The sequence below is a fragment of the Thamnophis elegans genome, chromosome 6 (genome assembly GCF_009769535.1).
Source record: "Thamnophis elegans isolate rThaEle1 chromosome 6, rThaEle1.pri, whole genome shotgun sequence".
Taxonomy (NCBI): domain Eukaryota; kingdom Metazoa; phylum Chordata; class Lepidosauria; order Squamata; family Colubridae; genus Thamnophis; species Thamnophis elegans.
This window is the reverse complement of record NC_045546.1, coordinates 36,132,198-36,150,352: the sequence shown is the minus strand read 5'-3', so window position 1 is coordinate 36,150,352 and position 18,155 is coordinate 36,132,198. Positions and strand designations below refer to the sequence as shown.

Here is an 18,155-nt window from a genome sequence, read left to right as displayed (position 1 = left end):
AAAAAACTGCAATAGGGGATAAATATCACATACAGTTTGTAGAATCTTTGAAGTATATAGTGTTGAGCCAAGCCTGACCAAAAAGAGGGAGACTGATAGATATTGAAGAAAACAAAACAAATTTATTTTGTCCAATGCTTCTCTGTTATGCTCTAGGAATAAAATTGACCTTCAAATGTGTAATACGTCAGTCTTTGTGAAGAATGAAAATTGACATTGCTTGTATAAGAACCAATAAAATACAATTAAAACATACAGAATGATGTCCTGAATGCGTTTGAAGATTTAAGTCACAGATCTGCTACATGAAATGTAAGATTGCAAAAAAGGTTTGCAGAATAAGAGATTTGCACAGAAAAACATTCTATTAAGACATTGCAGTGTCCAGATTATTTATAAAAATGAACAAGATGCTGAAGACTAGTATTCTGAATAAGTATTATTCATTTAATTGGTCTTAATTAAAGAATTCCTAATAAAATTCAAATCAGGTAGCACAGAAAGTCTATTGAATTTCATTCAAAATAGTAGTAATAATTCAGATTCAAAATTATTTTATATCTAGTAATTTTGCAAATATAGGTAATCCTCAAATTACATTCACAATTGAGCCCAAATTTATGTTGCTAAGTGAAATATTTGAGTTTTCCCCATTTTATGACTTTTCTTGCCACAGTTGTTATGTGAATCATTGCATTTGTTAAATTAGTAACACGGTTGTTAAGTGAAACTGGTTTCCCCATTGACTTTGCTTGTCAAGAGATCCAAAAAGGTGATCACATGACCCTGGGACACTACAACCATTATAAATATGAACCAAGCATCTGAATTTTGATCATGTGACCATGGGGATGCTGCAGTGGTTTAGTTGTAAATGTGAAAAACGGTCCTAAGTCACTTTTTTTCCGTGTCAGAACTTTGAACATTCACTAAATGAACTGTTGTAAGTCGAGGACTACCTGTACAATATTAGAACAGATGTATTGTTTCCATATTATAAAAATTATGTACAATTATCAGAAATATTTACAAGAAAGTTGAAAAATTAAGTTTTTATTATTCTCACAATCCAGATCATTCATTCATTCATTCATTCATTCATTCATTCATTCATTCATTCATTCATTCATTCATCAAGATTTAGAATTGTTTGCCTTAAGTCATTTATTAGACATGTGGGACAAAATCTAAATAATAAATTTGCTGTTTCCCAGATTACTTCCTTAGGTTTAATTTTGTATTAACAAAAACCTTAATGAATCAGTATTTTTTTCTTTAAAATGGTCAGTTTTATTGCTAGCATTTCACTAAATAATATGACTTTCCAGCACTGCAAATTTAAGACAAAAAGTGTATGCTGGGGCATGAATGTGACAGCTGTCTAACTCATTAAAGCAGATGTATCTTGTTTGGGATGCAGTTCCTACCAAATAAATAAAAGAAATACACATTTGCTATAAGGAGTTACAGAAGGGTTTCCTTCTGCACTACAGCCAGATGGTTTGAAGCATCTTTTAGTTTGAATGTGATATACAGCATATAACAATATCTATAAAAGTACAACAATATCTATAAAAGTACTCAACTTAAAACCATTTGTTTAACAACCATTCAAAGTTATACCACCCAAAAAATGATTTACTCACACTTACCACCTTTGCAGTATCCCCATAAAATTCAGGTGCTTGGCAACCAACATGATTTTACAACAGTTGAAGCATCCCAGGGTCATGGGATTGCAACCTTCCCAGGGAGGTTCCGAAAGCAAAATCAATGGGAAAAACCCAATTAGCTTAATGACCATGTGATTTGCTTAACGGATGCAGTGATTTGCATTCAGTGATCAGCAAAATGGTTGTAAAATCAGGCACAATTGTGATCTTAAAAATTAATCGGTCTTTTTTATGCCAGTGCAAAAGACTTCACCTTCAGTTTTTATTTACACATACAAAGCATTACAGTAATCACAAGGTAACATCAGCATCAGCTTAGTTCCAAAAATCTTTACTCAGAAAATAGTAAAGATAGAAAGATATGTAAACAGATACATGCACTTTCTCAAATATGAAAAATGTATGATTCCATACAATTCAAGATATAATTAGACTGATCATGACTACTATCTTCTGATAAAGGTAAAGGAGTCCCAGTAGATTTTACTCTGCTAGTTATTGCCAACTATGGGAACGGATGGTCAACTGATTCAGGTGCCATTAAGCCAGCACTGTCCAAAGATATTTCCACAGTAATGTGGCCAGCAAGACATCATGGAGCACTCGTCCCTTCCCACCGAAGTGGTATACCTATTTTATCTATTTGTATGCTTTAGAACTTCCAATTTCTATCCTTCTTTGGAGCATCTATTCTTCATTTGATATCGGTATTGATATTCAGACTTAGCTACCACATTTCACTAATGGCAATTTTAATCATATTGTTCACATAACTAGAAACTTGTTCCTGAACATGGATGGACTTTGAGACTACATAATAATAATATTGTTTTTTCCTTCAGTATAAAAGAAACGTTCAAAGAAAATGAAAAAAAGATACAAAATAATACAATGAAGATTATTAGGAGCCTGGAAGCACAACTTTGCAAAGAATGAGAAAATTGGTATATTTGACTTTGAGAAAAGGATACATGTATTTAAAAGGAGATAGTATGCCATAGATGAAGGTTTGTTCCTTGTCATCTTCACAAGTACAATATAGAATAATGGCCTTAAATTACCAGAAGGCAGACATCAACTGAATGTTAAGAAAGATTTCTTTATGATAAATACATAACTAATTACATAAGAATTATTTCTTCTATTCTTTCCTGATCACATTAAAGTGTCACCTGTTGGGAATACTTCAGATTGGAACCCTGCATGTAAAAGATGATCTGGTGCAATAGATTACATGGTCTCTTTATGATTATACATAAACTCACTATGGCATTCAAACTCACCATGAAGTCAGCTTGAATACTCTGCTGATAAATGGGTGGGATTTAAATTGAAATTCTAGTAATCGTGAATATCTCCAACTCAAGTTTTATCCATATACATTAATTTTTTGAAAAAATGGGAACACAATCTGACAAGTATGGACATTTAACTATTCCATTTCCAATGAATTCACTATATTCCCATGCATTCAACTCACATCTCACCTCCTGACACAACTAATTCTCACTTTTATATAGGAAAATGAGCAAAAGTTTTTATTCACACATTTTTTAACTTCTTTCAACAAACATTCTGTGAAATGGAACACGTGCTATTAACTTTATGCCAGAATTTCAAATCTGAAAAAGTTCTCAAATCGCTTTCTCATTTTAAAAAACTTTCTAGCAAAGTATATAAATTTACTTTTTCTACATTAGATTTTCACAATGTATGCATAATTACAATAATTGTTTCAATTTGCTTTGTAAAGAACACGTATGTCTTTGTTCATTTTCAAATCCATATTCTTTACTGAACCACCATTTGTTGTATAAGGTTGGATTTTCAGCTAGCATAAACTCACCTACAGACAAATATTCTCACACATCCACATGCTCAACCAACATACCTATTATCATAACAAGCATACTTATATGTGTATTTATCCTTTATTAAGCCCTCCCCAGATAATAAGCTCAATCAGGTTTTGAGCGCATGCACTAAAATAAACCCTCCTCCAAAAATAAGCCCTCCCTGATAATATGGCAACGCAGCTGCAGCTATAAGGTAACCATGCTCACTGTGTCCTGCACCTCAAAAATAATAAGGCCTCCCCAAAAATAAGGCCAACTGCTTATTTTGGGGGGGGGGGGTCAAAAGACCCTGTCTTATTTTCAGAGAAACACAGTATACTATATATTAAATGATTAAAACATTGTGGATTGTTTACTCTGGTTCAGTGTTGAGCCTTTAACGTAGCTTTCTATTTATTCTCAAGCATACTTTATTTTCATTATATGCTCTTTTATCACATTCAGCAAATAACCTACATTATACCTTTGCACAAAACATAAATCTATATATCCATTTTGGTTTCTCTAAAATCTAAATCAAACATGGCATACATTTTCTATAAAGTGTATGCAGAGATTGTCAAGTATTTCAACTAAAATAGAAAGTCACTGCAATTTAGCTTGACTATTTCAGAGGAAGAACAATCTTATATAAATAGTAGTGTAAATTGCACTATAAACTACTGTGATTAAAGGTCAATTATCCCAATAAAAAAATTCTTATCTTTGATTAAAGGTCAATTATCCCAATAAAAAAAAATTCTTATCTTTTGGCAGATTTATTGCTTTCTGGAATTATCCAGGAACCAAGAAGCCACCTAAGTCACAATCCCTGGTAGTGCCTAAATCCTTTACATTATGAGGCATCCTATAAACTGTGAAGTACCATATTTTTTGGAGTATAAGACACATATTTTCTCTCCCAAAAAAGAAAATCTGGGTGCATCTTATACACTGATTACAGCATTGGCCTCCTAAAACCCCACCCCCAGCATCCATTTTTTTTGCAAAAATGGACGTGCAGAGGGTTTGAGAAGCCTGTAGACCGCTCCTGGGGGCTGGGGAGAGGAGAAACAAGTAAAAAAGGCCCATTTTTTCACAAAAACTGGGGTGTTTTTGCCTTCCCAAGCCCCCAGGAGCACTCTGCAGGCCTCGTTTCTGCAAAAAAAAAAATGGTAGCCTTTTGGGGATAAATGGGCTGGTTTTTGCTCATTTTTGCACTCCCCAACCCCCAGGAGCACTCTACAGGCCTCCCAAACCTTCTGCACACCCCACTTTTGAGAAAAATGGCCCATTTTTCACCTTCCAAACCCCTTGGTATGCCCCATTTTTCACAAAAAATGGGGCATGCAGAGAATTTGGGAGGCCTGCAGAGTGCTCTTGGGGGCTGGGGAGAGCAAAAACTTTTTTTAAAAAAAGACCGTTGGCTTACCTGAACGGTCGTTCTCGGGGCACTGCGAAGAGAGCCCAAATGCTGGGTTAACACAGCCTATCTGCCCTTGGACTGAGTGATGTTTTTCTTGACCACGCCTCCCTTTGCCTGCACATGCTCAATTCGAAAACGAAGGAACCGTCCTGTAATCAAATACAGTCAATACAGCCACATCGTTCAATACTAACACCCGGGTGGGTTTGGGCTCTCTTCGCAGTGCCCCGAGAACGACCGTTCAGGTAAGCCAACGGTCTTTCTCCAGTGCACTGCTCAGAGAGCCCAAATGCTGGGACATGCCCAAGCTATTGAGTCCCAGGGTGGGGAAGCGCCGAAGCCTCTGGCATTCCAGCCACTCTTTGTAATACTCTTCTGCCAAAGGAGGCTTCGGCTGAGGCAAAGTTGTCAATCTTATAGTTTCTAATAAAGGCCGTGGGGGAAGCCCAGGTGGCCGCTCTACAAATGTCTAGGATAGAGGCCTGGGTTGCCCAGGCTGCAGACGTTGCAGCACTCCTGGTGGAGTGAGCGGTGATTCGTCTCGGAGCCGTCTTGCCCTGGTGCTCATATGCCAGTTTGATGCAAGCACGTAGCCAACGTCCCACAGTGTGAGAGGAGACCTTGCGGCCCAGGGACGCAGGGAGGAAGGAGACAAAGAAAGCCTCTGACCGGCGGTAGTCCTTTGTTCTCTTTACATACGTGCGCACGGCCCGTCTCACGTCCAGCTTGTGCCACTCACGCTCCTTTGGGTGAGAAGGATGGGGACAGAAGTTGGGCAAAATAAGTTCTTGAGTCCTGTGAAACAGGGAGTTAATTTTCGGAGCAAATGACGGATCAAGTCTCAATATTACTCTGTCCGGGTGAACTACGCACAAATCCTCCCTGACAGAGAGCGCAGCAAGCTCGGCTACCCTGCGAGCGGATGTAATGGCCATCAGGAAAGCGGTTTTGATGGTGAGGTAGCGCAGACTGGTCTTTTTTAAAGGCTCAAATGGGGCTTTGGTCAGGGCCTTAAGCACAAATGGAAGATCCCATGACGGATACCGGTGAACAGTTGGAGGGCTGATGTTCGCTGCTCCCTTGAGAAAGCTCTTGATCTGGGGGAGCTGACTCAGCGAGCGAGAGGAGCCCTTTGCCAGGATGGTAGACAACGCTGCAACCTGGCGTCTGAGGGTGCTGACTGCAAGGCCCTTATCCAGACCCTCTTGCAAAAAGTCTAGGGTCTGGGGGATCGAGGCTGAGGAGGCCTCTATGTTCCTAGTCTTGCACCACCGTGAGAAGGCGGCCCAGGTGGCATCGTAGATTCTAGTCGTAGAGGGCTTCCTGGACGCTTGGATTGTTCGAATGACCTGGTCAGAGAATTTTTGCTTTCTCAGGAGCTCCCCTTCAAGTGCCAAACGGCTAGCTGCAGCCACTGGGGCTCCGGATGGATGATGGCCCCCTGGCTGAGGGCAATCTTGTCCCGGGGGATTCTCCAAGGTCTTTGAACTGAGAGGCTGACCAGGTCTGCGTACCAGGGCCTTCTGGGCCAGAAGGGAGCCACCAGAATGAGGTCTGCCTTTCGGTCAGGAGCTTGTTCACCACTTGAGGGATGAGCGGAAGTGGAGGGAAGGCATACAGAAGTCCCTGAGGCCACGCTGACCTCAGAGCATTTGTTCCCTCCGCCTGGGGCGAGTGGTAGCGACTGAAGAAGCGTGGGAGCTGTGTGTTGTTATGTGTGGCAAACAGGTCTACCTGTGGCTTGCTGAACCTCCTCACGATCTGCTGGAACAGGTCCGGGTGCAGGCGCCACTCCGAGTGGTCGATGCGTTGGCGGCTCAGCCAGTCTGCTTCCCGGTTGCTTACGCCGGAGATGTGATCTGCACTGAGAGAAGCCAGATGACGTTCCGCCCACCTGCCCAGCGCTTCTGCCTCGAGCATGAGGGCCTTTGATCGAGTGCCCCCTTGCCGGTTTATGTGCGCTTTTGTCGCCACATTGTCTGTCATCAACAGTACATGAGCCCCTCTTACTAGAGATGCGAACTTTCTCAGCGCTAGGTGAGCTGCCCTCAGTTCCAGCCAATTGATGCTGTGGGCGGCCTCCCTCTGAGTCCATCGGCCTTGGGCTAGGTGGCCCTGACAGTGGGCGCCCCACCCCAGGAGGCTGGCATCCGTGGTGACAACTAGTCTCTCCGGCTCCTTGAACAGGCAGCCCTTCCTGACTGCCTTGGACCTCCACCATGCCAGAGACCGGATCACCTTTCGTGGGAGCCGAACCCGCCTGAGTGAGTTGCTGTTCCTGGCCCTCTGCACTGGCAGCAGAAACCACTGCAGCTCCCTGGCGTGAAGGCGAGCCCAGGGAACCACCCCCAGGCATGAGATCATTATCCCTAGGAGCTGGGACAGCTGAATGATGGGTACCGACCTGGCAAGGCTGCAGTGCTTCACTCTGCGTCTCAGGTTCGACAGCCGGTCTGGCGAAAGAAATACCTGGCAGGAGGTGGAGTTGATGACCGCACCCAGGTGCTGTATACAGGTGGATGGTCGGAACTGGCTCTTCTCCATGTTGACAGAGAAGCCATGGTACTGCAGGGTCTGCACAGTTAGAGAAACATCGCGGTGTGCCTGCTTGGTGGTGAGAGAGTGAATGATTATGTCGTCTAAATAACATTCCAGACGAACCGGATGGTTGCGGAGATGAGCCGCTAGCACTGCCAGAATTTTGGTGAATGTTCTGGGCGCAGATGATAGCCCGAAGGGAAGAGCCCTGTACTGGAAATGCTTCCCTTCCACGTAGAACCTCAGGAACCGCGTGTGGGCCACATGGATGGGGACATGCAGGTAGGCCTCTTTGAGATCTATTGATGTCAATAGGTCCCCCTCCCTCACACAGCCCAGGATGGAGTGGAGCGACTGCATCTTGAACCTCTTGTAAGCCAGATGCTGATTTAGGCTCTTGAGGTCCAAGATGGCCCTCCACCCCCCTGAACTTTTGGGCACTAGGAAGAGGATCGAATAGAAGCCCCTCCCCTGCTGATCCCTGGGGACTGGCTCTATCGCCTCTATCTCTAGGAGATGGCAGATTTCTGCCCTCATGCGTTCCCTCTTTTCTGGGTTCCTGGGGGTAGGGCAGTGGATAAACTTTCTTTGGGGAAAGGATAGGAAGTCCAGGACAAGGCCCTTGCGAATGGTGTTGAGGACCCACTTGTCCGATGTTATCTCCTCCCACCTGTCGGCATACAGCCGTAGCCGACCCCCGATGGGGGGATCCCTGTGACCGTCACTTTCCCTTACGAAAGGGCCGGGATCCACCACTGTTGTTTCCTCCTCCTCGGAATGGTCTCCGAAAGGAAGACTGGGATTGGTTGGCACGAGCCCCGAAGGATCTGTCTTGGTGCCTATCCCCCCCTGCCTGAAAGGGCCTCTGATAGGAGGAAGGGTGAGAAGATTGCCCTGTTTCCTGGCTCCTGTAGGGTCTCTTACGAAAGGACCCCGCCCCTTTCCGGTCACCCCTTTTAAAGGTTGCCGGAAGGATCTTGCGTTTGTCCTTGGTTTCGGTGACAAACTTGTCCAGGGCCTCTCCAAACAGAAAGCCCCCTTTAAATAGGGCCGATGCCAGCTTCCATTTAGCCTTCATTTCGGCCTGCCAGTGCCTGAGCCATAGGAGGCGGCGGGAGGTGATATTGGAAGCTAGAGCTCTGGAAGAGAATTTTGCTGCTGTCAAGGTGGCATCCGCCGAATACTCGACAGCGGTAATAATCTTGGTTAGCTCATGGCGCCACCTAGATTTCCTGGGCGGGGGTCTGGACCTGAGTTGGCGCAGCCAGAATAGGGTGGCCCTAATAAAAAAGGAGGCAGAGGTGGATGCCTTGATGGCCCAGGCAGACGCCATGTGTGTTTTCTGACATGCCTTTTCTGACCTCTTATCTTCTGCCTTAAGTCCCTCTAGGAGCTCAGCTGGCAGGTTGGAATTGGAAGTCAGAGACACGACTGGGGCATCTACTTCTGGGAATTTGAGGATTTCCTCCATTTTATCTTCTACTGCATATAGAGTTCTATCCCCCCCACTGGGGTTGGTCAGGGTGCCCGGCTGTAGCCACTGGCGCTGTACCGCGTCCATAAATAGGTCTGGCACAGGAATAACCTCGGGAGTTTCTACTGTCTCTTTGAACAACCCATGCTTAAGATCCTTGGAAGTGGAAGCCTGAGAGGCCTCAGGTCTGGAAGTGGGGCCTAACTCTGTGGCCGTCATGGCTTTGTGCAAGATAGACTTGAATGACGGTTGAAACAGGCCAGAGAATTTTGGCTTGTCAGGGGTGGGGTTTTCGTCTTCGGAAAGGGCGAAAATCTCCCCTTCTTCCTGCTCAGAACTTGATAACCCAGAGTGAGAGGGGCTTGAAGATGGAGAGGATACAGGCTGCTTAGAGGTGGAGGCCCTAGGTTTGCGTTTCTCCTTTGGGGCCTTGCCCTTGCGAGAGCCCTAGCGCTTAATGCCTTCAGCTATCCCTTGGGAGATGGCTAAGGCAATTACCTCCCTCATTTCATCCGAAAGAGCAGGACTTTTTCCCCTTTTTTTCTTTTGCTTACTGGGCCTGCGACGGCTAGGCCTGCCTGAGCTGGATCCACCCTTCCCAAAGGGGGAATTCTGGACAGAATCTCGTTCCTCTCCGATGGAGGAGCTAGGGGAGTCGGGGTACCCCCAAGATGCTTCAGGAGATGGATCCCTGGATGCATAGTTATCCCCAGACAAGAATTCACTGTCCCCGGGGGATTGGGCCTCACGATCAGGGGAAGCTGACTCCCTGCTGCGACGGTCTGGGCTAGGTTCTGGCTGAAGGGGCCTTGAAACCTCCCTGGGATCCACTGTGGCTCTTGGAGAAGACCTTTCAAGTGAGCCTTTGTGCCCTTTGCCTTTCTTTACAGAGGGATCCAGCTTGCAGCGCTTGCTGGAGGGCCCCACCTGATCCCCTAAGGCCTCCCTGCATTCCTCAGCCATTTCAGGTCCCCACGAGGCCTGGAAGATAGCTGGAGTTGGGATGGGCACGCGCTGGCCTTTGCAGTCCAAAAGCGCTGGCAGAATCTCCAGGAGGGAAGGGCCGCCTTGGGGTCGGATTTCCTTCCTCCCACCGCCCTCGGTTCCCCGAGACTTAGCTTATTTTCCGGAGGGAGAGACTAGCTGGCTTCCCAGACTAGCCCCCAGCCTCCCCGCGGCGTTCTGCAGTCGTTGAGGGCTCGCTGAGGCTCCGTTGGCTGGCTGGGCTCTTCTTGCTGCCTTGTTCCTCGCACGCTCTGAGCTCTGCCGCTCTGCCCAGTGAGTCGGAGCGATCCAAAATGGCGGGGGGTGCGCACGCAGCCGCTTCCCGCTCTTTCCAGCCCTGAAAGGCGCGCGAAGGCTCCAGCCGTTGCTGCTGTTGCCGGGCAAAATGGAGCAGGCGAGGGAATCCTAGCAATCCGGCTCACCTGCTTTAGAGCCTTCTCAGAGCCTTGCTGGACTTTTCCTCCCCCTGGGACGCCCCTGTTCCAACAGGGAACTTGGTTTATCCCACTAATTGCTCCCTTGCTAGCCAGCCCCCGCTGTGCAAGCCTTTTCAACCCCCTGCAGTGCTTGCAATTAGCAACAGCAGGGAAAACCCGGCAGCCCTTCTCTTAAAGCGACGGAAGCCTCACTGGAGGCAAATAGACAGACCTGATGTAGAAGCGTGATTTCCTCTATCTGAGAATTTAAACGTGGTCCAAATTGGGAAACTTTTTCCAGCCTTTCTGCTCTTAGACTGGAGCTCTCCCAAAACAGCCCTAACTCGGGCGGACTGAGTTTTCGAATTGAGCATGTGCAGGCAAAGGGAGGCGTGGTCAAGAAAAACATCACTCAGTCCAAGGGCAGATAGGCTGTGTTAACCCAGCATTTGGGCTCTCTGAGCAGTGCACTGGAGAATTTCCTCTTCAAAATCTTGGTAGTGCCTAAATCCTTTACATTATGAGGCATCCTATAAACTGTGAAGTACATATTTTTTGGAGTATAAGACACATATTTTCTCCCCCAAAAAAGAAAATCTGGGTGCGTCTTATACACTGATTACAGCATTGGCTTCCTGAAATCCCACCTCCAGCATCCATTTTTTTTTTTTGCAAAAATGGACCTGCCTGTTATACTCCAGTGTGTCTTATAGTCCAATAAATATGGTACATATATTACTTCAAGGTTAGAGGACTCAACGGCAACAAAAATGACTGTATAGGTGAGGTGTCCTGTGGATAGCATGACATCTTAAATAACTTACTCTAAGTTTATTGAAATCTAATAGTAAACAAGCATATCATAATGCTCACACATTCCAACTCAATCCTTGCTAGATAAATGACTTTATATAAATTTCATTTTGAGTAGAAATTCTGCAACAAATTTAGCTCAAAATTCATTTCAGTCTCTTGGTGGCATAAATTTTTTGTTTTAGTTTAGAAAACAATTAGCATATCATTTGGAGTTCAACAAGTGTTTTGATCCAGTCTCATATAACTCTTGTAGAAAAAAAACATGATGAATAGAGCTGAGAAATATGTTGGCTTTATACTTTTTCAAACTAAACTCAGTAAGAGAAAATGTGTATTCACAATGGTTGTCTATGGTGAATAGCTATAAACTAGTTATAATATGTACTTATAAACAAAGCACAACTTTGACTGCCAATTTACTGCTTATATTATAAATCTTACTAGAATAAAGCAAAAAGCTAAAAAAAAAACAATTTCCAGAAACTGAGGCAAATTTCAGGACTATTGAAAAGGCAATAGACTAGATAGTCTTCAAACAGGTTTGAAACATTTAATAAAATCTAATAACTGTACATATCATGTTCTGAAGAAAACTACAAAATAAAGGATATATTTGGCAACTGTTGGATTAGCTATTCATTATAAACACAATGTTAAGGATATCCTTACTTTCCTACAAGCCATATTTTTCTCAACAAATTTAGATGTCAAACATAGCTCTTATAATTTTAAAAATTTGTCCACTTGCATTTTAAATTAAGTTCTACTGAATTCATTCTGCTTCTAAAGGTATGCCAGCAGAGTGGAAGGTGGCATTAACTTTGTAAATCACACCTTGAGTTCAGTTGGTATTGATCTCAGCCTACACAAAATAACAAGCCATGAAATGGATTAAAACCTGTTTGAGTATAGCATGCAAAGGCACAGTAAACTAAGTTTTTTTTCTTTATGTTGTGCTAAATATAACATTTCCCCCAACTTCAAATGATTTAAATTCAAGAAAAGCTTTCTTATGCTCATAAATGCATTGTAAATTTGTATATAATGACGCTTTTATAAGGATGCATTAGAGTTTGATTCAGTGTTCAGCCTTTTCCAATATCGAATTATCCTGTCAAACGTCAACATATTTTAACTAGTAAAACTTACTCTTGGAAAAAACTCAAGAGGCATAATAAGCAAGCTATGATTTAAAAAAACAGATTAGTTTTCTATGACTATTTTATTTCTATTCAAAATCTGTGTTTCAGATCACCTTACAATCATTATTACAGTAGTAAAGTATTATGTGAAATCAGTATAGTCACTCTTCTCACCTTTCGAACTAGAAGGATGAAGCCATTTAGCTCTTGTGGTAGGTAGTCTTCCATATACCCAGGTTTACCCAAAATATTTCACCATAGGATATTTTATCTCCTTTTTCATAACACAATTTTATGGCAGAGCAGAACTACCACAGACAATTAGGAACTATCCTCTGTCCTTCATATTCCAGCTACAAACTACTAGAAAATTAGTTTGCAATGCCATTCCTGCTTGCCTGAAACAAACTCAGCAGTATTTACTTTTGATTAAGCTCCCAGAAGATCAGATAAGACAGCATTAGTACTGCACAAGTTAAATAATCTTTACATGCTGTTTTCTGCAATCACTTCACACAAATCCACCTTTAATCCTTCCAAAGTAGATTTGTGGTGTTTACGTTCATTGTTTAGCTCTCTTTTGAGTTCACTGTAGTACCAATACCTGCCTTTCCGCCCTCTAACTGGTGCCCTGATTAAAAAAAAATATAGAGTAGGTAGTAGACTTAAGACTAAAAAAGATTCTAAAATAGGGAACTAGAATATCCTACACAGCTGCGCTCACTTCAGCACCTGCTAATAAACGTCAAGCTAGTTATTTGCCAATCCTAATCAGTTGGGAGGGGGGAGTTACCCCGTCTTCCGCCCAATCCCGAGAAAGGTAGGGAATCCGGAATGGAATGTATTGGAAAGGGCGGAGTCCAGCTACATAATGACATCCGCCTGTCCTCCACCCCTTCCCCACCTCCCAATTAAAGGCTACCCCCTCATCAGCCGAGACGGCGAGGGGAGGGCAGCCAACGCAGCTTCCAGCCAGCCCTGCCCGCCAGGGTCCTCCCAGAATGCTGGACGTGTAACGGTCTCGGCGACTCCAAATGTGACAAGTGGAATCCCTACAAGCTCTTAACTCCCAGCAACAGCGCCGACAACAAACCATAACAAGGCAGCGGGACACACCACACTTTTTGTGTCCCCCCCCAACCCCTCCCTGCCCGGAGCCGCGCTTCTTATAGAAACACAAGCCTGAGGCAGACACACAAAACACACACACACGTTTCTAATAGAATGAATTGCAGGCTCTAGTCAGCTCCTACCAAATCGCCGCCGGAGAGAGACGCCTACCGGGAGAGAGAGAGAGACGCTTCAGGGCGCGATGGTCACCAATGTTTATCCCCAACGGCTCGGATCCCGGTTAGTCCGCGCAAAGCGATGCAACGCGCGTTAACCAAGTTTCGCAGCTAAGGCTGGGAGCCCCGCGAACGAGAAACGCCGAGCACGGCAACTCTTTTTCTCTCACGCACCCCTTTCCCCCCCACCTGGTTTCTCCGTCCCCCCCATCCCGTCTCCGCTGGATTCGCGGTATCTCTCCGCCTGCACTCGCCGAATGCCACCGCCGCTCCGCTGCCCCGAAGCGGCCGCTCCGCCCGAGCTCCCCACTACCACCACTCCGCCGCTGCATTTACATGTGGGTAAAATATTAACGCGGGAATGAAACCCCTCCAGGAACTGGGGGAAGAGAGCGGGGTGGGGGGTTTAAGAGCTATTCTTTTCGGTCCTTTAAGAAGTGAGGCGTTTTCTTCTCGCCTCACCGCCGCCCCCTTTTTTCCGACCGAAACTTCGCTGGCGGAGCGGCCGAAGAAAAGTTTCCCCGAAGTCCCCGCCCGCCACTCCTCTCCCAACAGCAGCCCCCTTCGAGCTCCACGTTGGGACGGACTCTGGGAGGAAACTGGTTTGGTCCGGCGAACCACCACCGCCCCCTTCCCGGAGGAAAAAAAAAAGTTTCTGCACTACTCACCGCAGCAGACGCGGGAGAGGAGCAAACCCAACGATAGCAAGCCGGGTAAAGCAAGCATGGTTCGGCGGCGGCAGCAGCAACAATGCCGGGCCGAAGGGGAAGAAGAAGAAGAGGAGGCTAACTCGCGGCCGGGCGGAACGGCCGTCTCTATGGACCCGGCCATGCTGGAGGCTAGAAGCTACTCCCAACCGCCGCCGCTACGACTCCCAAGCGCTCCCGCTACAGCCTCCCTCTCCTCTTCCCTGCGCCGGGTCCGTGTGTCACTGTGAGGAAAGGCGCCGCCCCCGCCGCCCCTCCCTCCAAAGGAACGGGACACACCACCCCGCCTGCCAGAGGAGGGGGGAGGAAAGGCGGACTTTCCCCCACGCGCGCTGAGCCGCGGCGCCCGAAGCTTCTCCCTTCTCCGAGGCCATTCCCTAAGGAGCTGTCCCCAGTTCGGGTGACGTAGCACCTCATGGGAAGCTGGCCATCTCAGAGATGTCACAATGTCTTCTTCGTCTCCCCATAAATGTTATTGGTACGTTCCATTCCTTCCCCCTACTCACTTGTACCAACCCAAAAGGGGGGGGGGAGGGTGGAATCATTGCTTTGCTTTTCTCTCGCTTTTTTGCTTCATCCACATTTTTCCCTTTCTCCGTAGAGTATTTCTGCGCGTTCTTTGTTTTAACCGGTGATATAGTAGTTCTTGGCCATAATTTCCTCCTCCCATCTTTTTCCTTACTTCCCAGTCCTTTTTTTCCCCATCCTCTTCATTTACTCTTTGGCATTGTTACTGCAAATCTCTCACGATGCTGGAAAACTTGGCTTGCTGACAAATGCCTTTGCTAGCTCACTCTTTCGCTTTTACCCCTGGGATAATTGGGTCCTCCGACCAGCTAAAAGCCGTGAACAGAGCACTACAAACACACATCAAGAAGGAGAAAGGAGATGAAGACCGGGGTTTTTCTCTCTGTCTCGAGGCAAATCATCATCAGTTTTCCCGCCCCAAACCCAGCAATTCCTCGCCACCAAGTATCATGTATCCGTGACACGACTTGCCATATTTGCCTGCGCCAGGAGTGGTTCACCACGCTCACTAACGCCAGTGCGGGATTCCTTCCCGCCCCATCCCGCCGCTTCGTGGGGACGATTTTGCACGAACCTGGCGAGAATTGTTTTTAACTGTGGAGTTTTACATTGTTGCCTTTGTGGCTGATAATGGACAACAAATTGGAGGAGACGGGAAGGAAAAAGTCTGGCTGACAAAGTTAGGATGAGGCACTCTATCACCGAATAATTAAATATGTTGTTATCCGCCAAGTTAATTGCCAGTGAAGTAGATCACGTTCTGTGTTAGTAATTCTGCAGTTTTATATCCATTCAGCAGAAGCGAGTAGAAATAGGAGAGAAAGGGGGGGGGGAGAGACAGTGACAATGCAAACTTTAGAGGAGTCTTTATTTTCGAGGGGTGTGGGTAGATTTGTTTTCCTTGCTTATCTATCTGCAACAACTGTCCTTTCTTAGGGTCATTTTTGGTGGTGGTATTGTTGTTGTGGATACTTGCTTTGTACTAGTAAGGTAGCCCCAAAGCTCATTTTGCACAGTCCATTAAAGTCGTGAGATGGTGAGCTGTTGCACCGTGGAAAGAGATTAGAATTGGCAGGAGTGAAAAGCAGCATATCATGTTCCCAATCCTCTTAGCCAATCAGATCTCTTTAGAAATAATGGGGTTTGGAAATGAGGAGATGATGGAAGAATGTTTATGAACATGTCATGTGTGTGGCTTTGAGAAATTGGCAGTACTGAGACCCTGATTCTGTGATACTTAGTCCTTCCAGAGAGATATTTTGGACCCTTAATGATTTGTTCTTTATTCTGCACCTTTTGAAAAGAATAATCAAGTAACACAGCTAACGATGGCCTTATTTTGAATATGAATATCTATATGAATACATATAGGAATTCTGCATATAGTAAGTTTAAAATTAAATGGTTTCATATCATACATTGCATTGTTTTATTTATCACAGCATGTCCAATTCCTAATTAAGAGTATATATTTAGTTTCACTATGCTAAATTAACATGTTTCAAATTTGAAAGAAAAATGGTCAAGTTTTGAATTTTGTGTGTAGGTATCTTAATGCTGTGTGTTTTATATACGTGGCTTAAATATGTATGTAAGTATTTCTTTTGAAACTTGAGCCTTCAGACATTTCACCACATGTTGGAAAGCACTTTCTTAATAAACATCTCAAGTGTAGAATAGAGCCAGTATGGTGCATTGGTTAAGGCGCTGGCCAGGGAACTGGGAGACTGAGAGTTCCAGTCCTGCCTTAGGCATGAAAGATGGCTAGATGACTTTGCACTAGTCTCTTTCAGCCCAACTCCCCTCACAGAGTGGTAGTTGTGAAGAAAATAGAAGAAAGGAGTAAAGCATTGCATATACGTCTACGTGTTATTGCTATTGCTATTTGGTATGTTAGTCACTTTGACTTATTTATAAGCAATAATAAAGGCAGGATAAAAATTAAATAAATAAATATCCCAAATATATTTTCAAAACCCGGACCTGTTTTTTGGTAAGATAACCAGGTATTATAATTGAAGTGTTAAATAGTCAATATTTAATGGTTTGGACAGTGGAGGGATATGGTATATTTTTTTATAACCTGCTTTTATTTTTCCTAGAGGTTAATTGCTATGCTATCCCTACTAGAAGCAAGATTAAACTGGGTATAGTATATTTGATGCTGCATGGGTTGGGTTTTATGTGTGTATGTTTCTCTCTGTGTTATGCATGCAAATTTTCACTTGGAGCTGTGAGCAGCCCAAGGCAGGAAGCCCCTAAGAGAAACAATTTAATCCAAATTGCATCAATTCCTTCTGCTTACTTGGAACATGCTGTGCTTGAAGGGCAAAAGTGTGCAGAATCAAAAGTAAAATCTGTAGTGTGAAGTGCAAAGGGGATTCCTAGTATCATCACTTAAATTATAGACTGTGACAGCTGTAAATTGGAGTATTATGCAGCTACTAGTTTTTTATATTCAGGATTCCTTCCGGAAGTTCATATAATTAAAAATCCAATAACTCTGTTTATAATCTAATTTTTTAGCTGATAAAGTGATCTGATCCACTTTCTTTGGATAAACTGTTATTGGAATAATACAATATATTGAGATTATTCCTAGTTCAGATTTATGATTGGCACTGCATGTTTGTACTGTCAACACTGAGTAAATGTGCTTATTTCTGGCCATGGTCTCAGTTTTTCTTCCTAGTATGCTATTTTGTAGGAAAAAAAGAAAAGATTGTTTTATAGGAAAGCATTATAATAGATTTTTCATCTGCATCCTGGAGCTGTATGGAACTGTTCATTCTTCTAAAGAATCTTGATTTATTTAGATGTGTTTTGAAATGTATTTATTTTAAGTTGCAAGCTGCCCACAACTGAAAATCTCTGGACACATCCCAGTATTCTAGTACAAAGGCAACACAAAGTAATATTCTATGAAACATTCATATGGGGAAAATAATCTTAAATTTGATAAAGTGCTTTATATAATGTATGTAAATCAACATGAACAGGTTTAATTCTGTAGTGCTTGTGAATTTAAATAGTAGACAAAATTTTTTTTTTGAATTGATTTTATTTGTAGGCCGCCCTTTTCCCTGAGGGGACTCAGGGCGGCTCACAGAAACCAGGGAGAGGGGAATACAATACAATAAATTCTAGTTAGCAGTTAAATTTATTTCTAATAATGGTCTACTTATCAAAATGCGGTTATGTATTAAAGATATTTGCTAACAAACAGTCCATAGCAATTTAGGCGATTCAGAAAATTTACAAGGCATGTTAGTAGAGAGAGTTTTCTGTCTTCACAATTGCTTTAATCTA

The 18,155-nt window shown here is 44.1% G+C and overlaps 1 protein-coding gene across 3 annotated transcripts in view; it reads right to left on the bottom strand.

Moving 5' to 3' along the window:
• The window catches only part of NECTIN3 (nectin cell adhesion molecule 3), a 75,025-nt gene extending 60,327 nt beyond the window's left edge, over positions 1-14,698 (bottom strand). The window contains exon 1 of one of the 3 annotated variants that reach the window (XM_032219232.1): positions 14,280-14,698. In XM_032219232.1, coding sequence (XP_032075123.1) covers positions 14,280-14,442 — 163 coding nt within the window. In that variant the 5' untranslated portion in view covers positions 14,443-14,698. The remainder of the gene's footprint in view (positions 1-14,279) is intronic. The other 2 variants (XM_032219233.1, XM_032219231.1) reach the window with 2 other exon arrangements.
• Between the last annotated feature and the right edge of the window lie 3,457 nt (positions 14,699-18,155).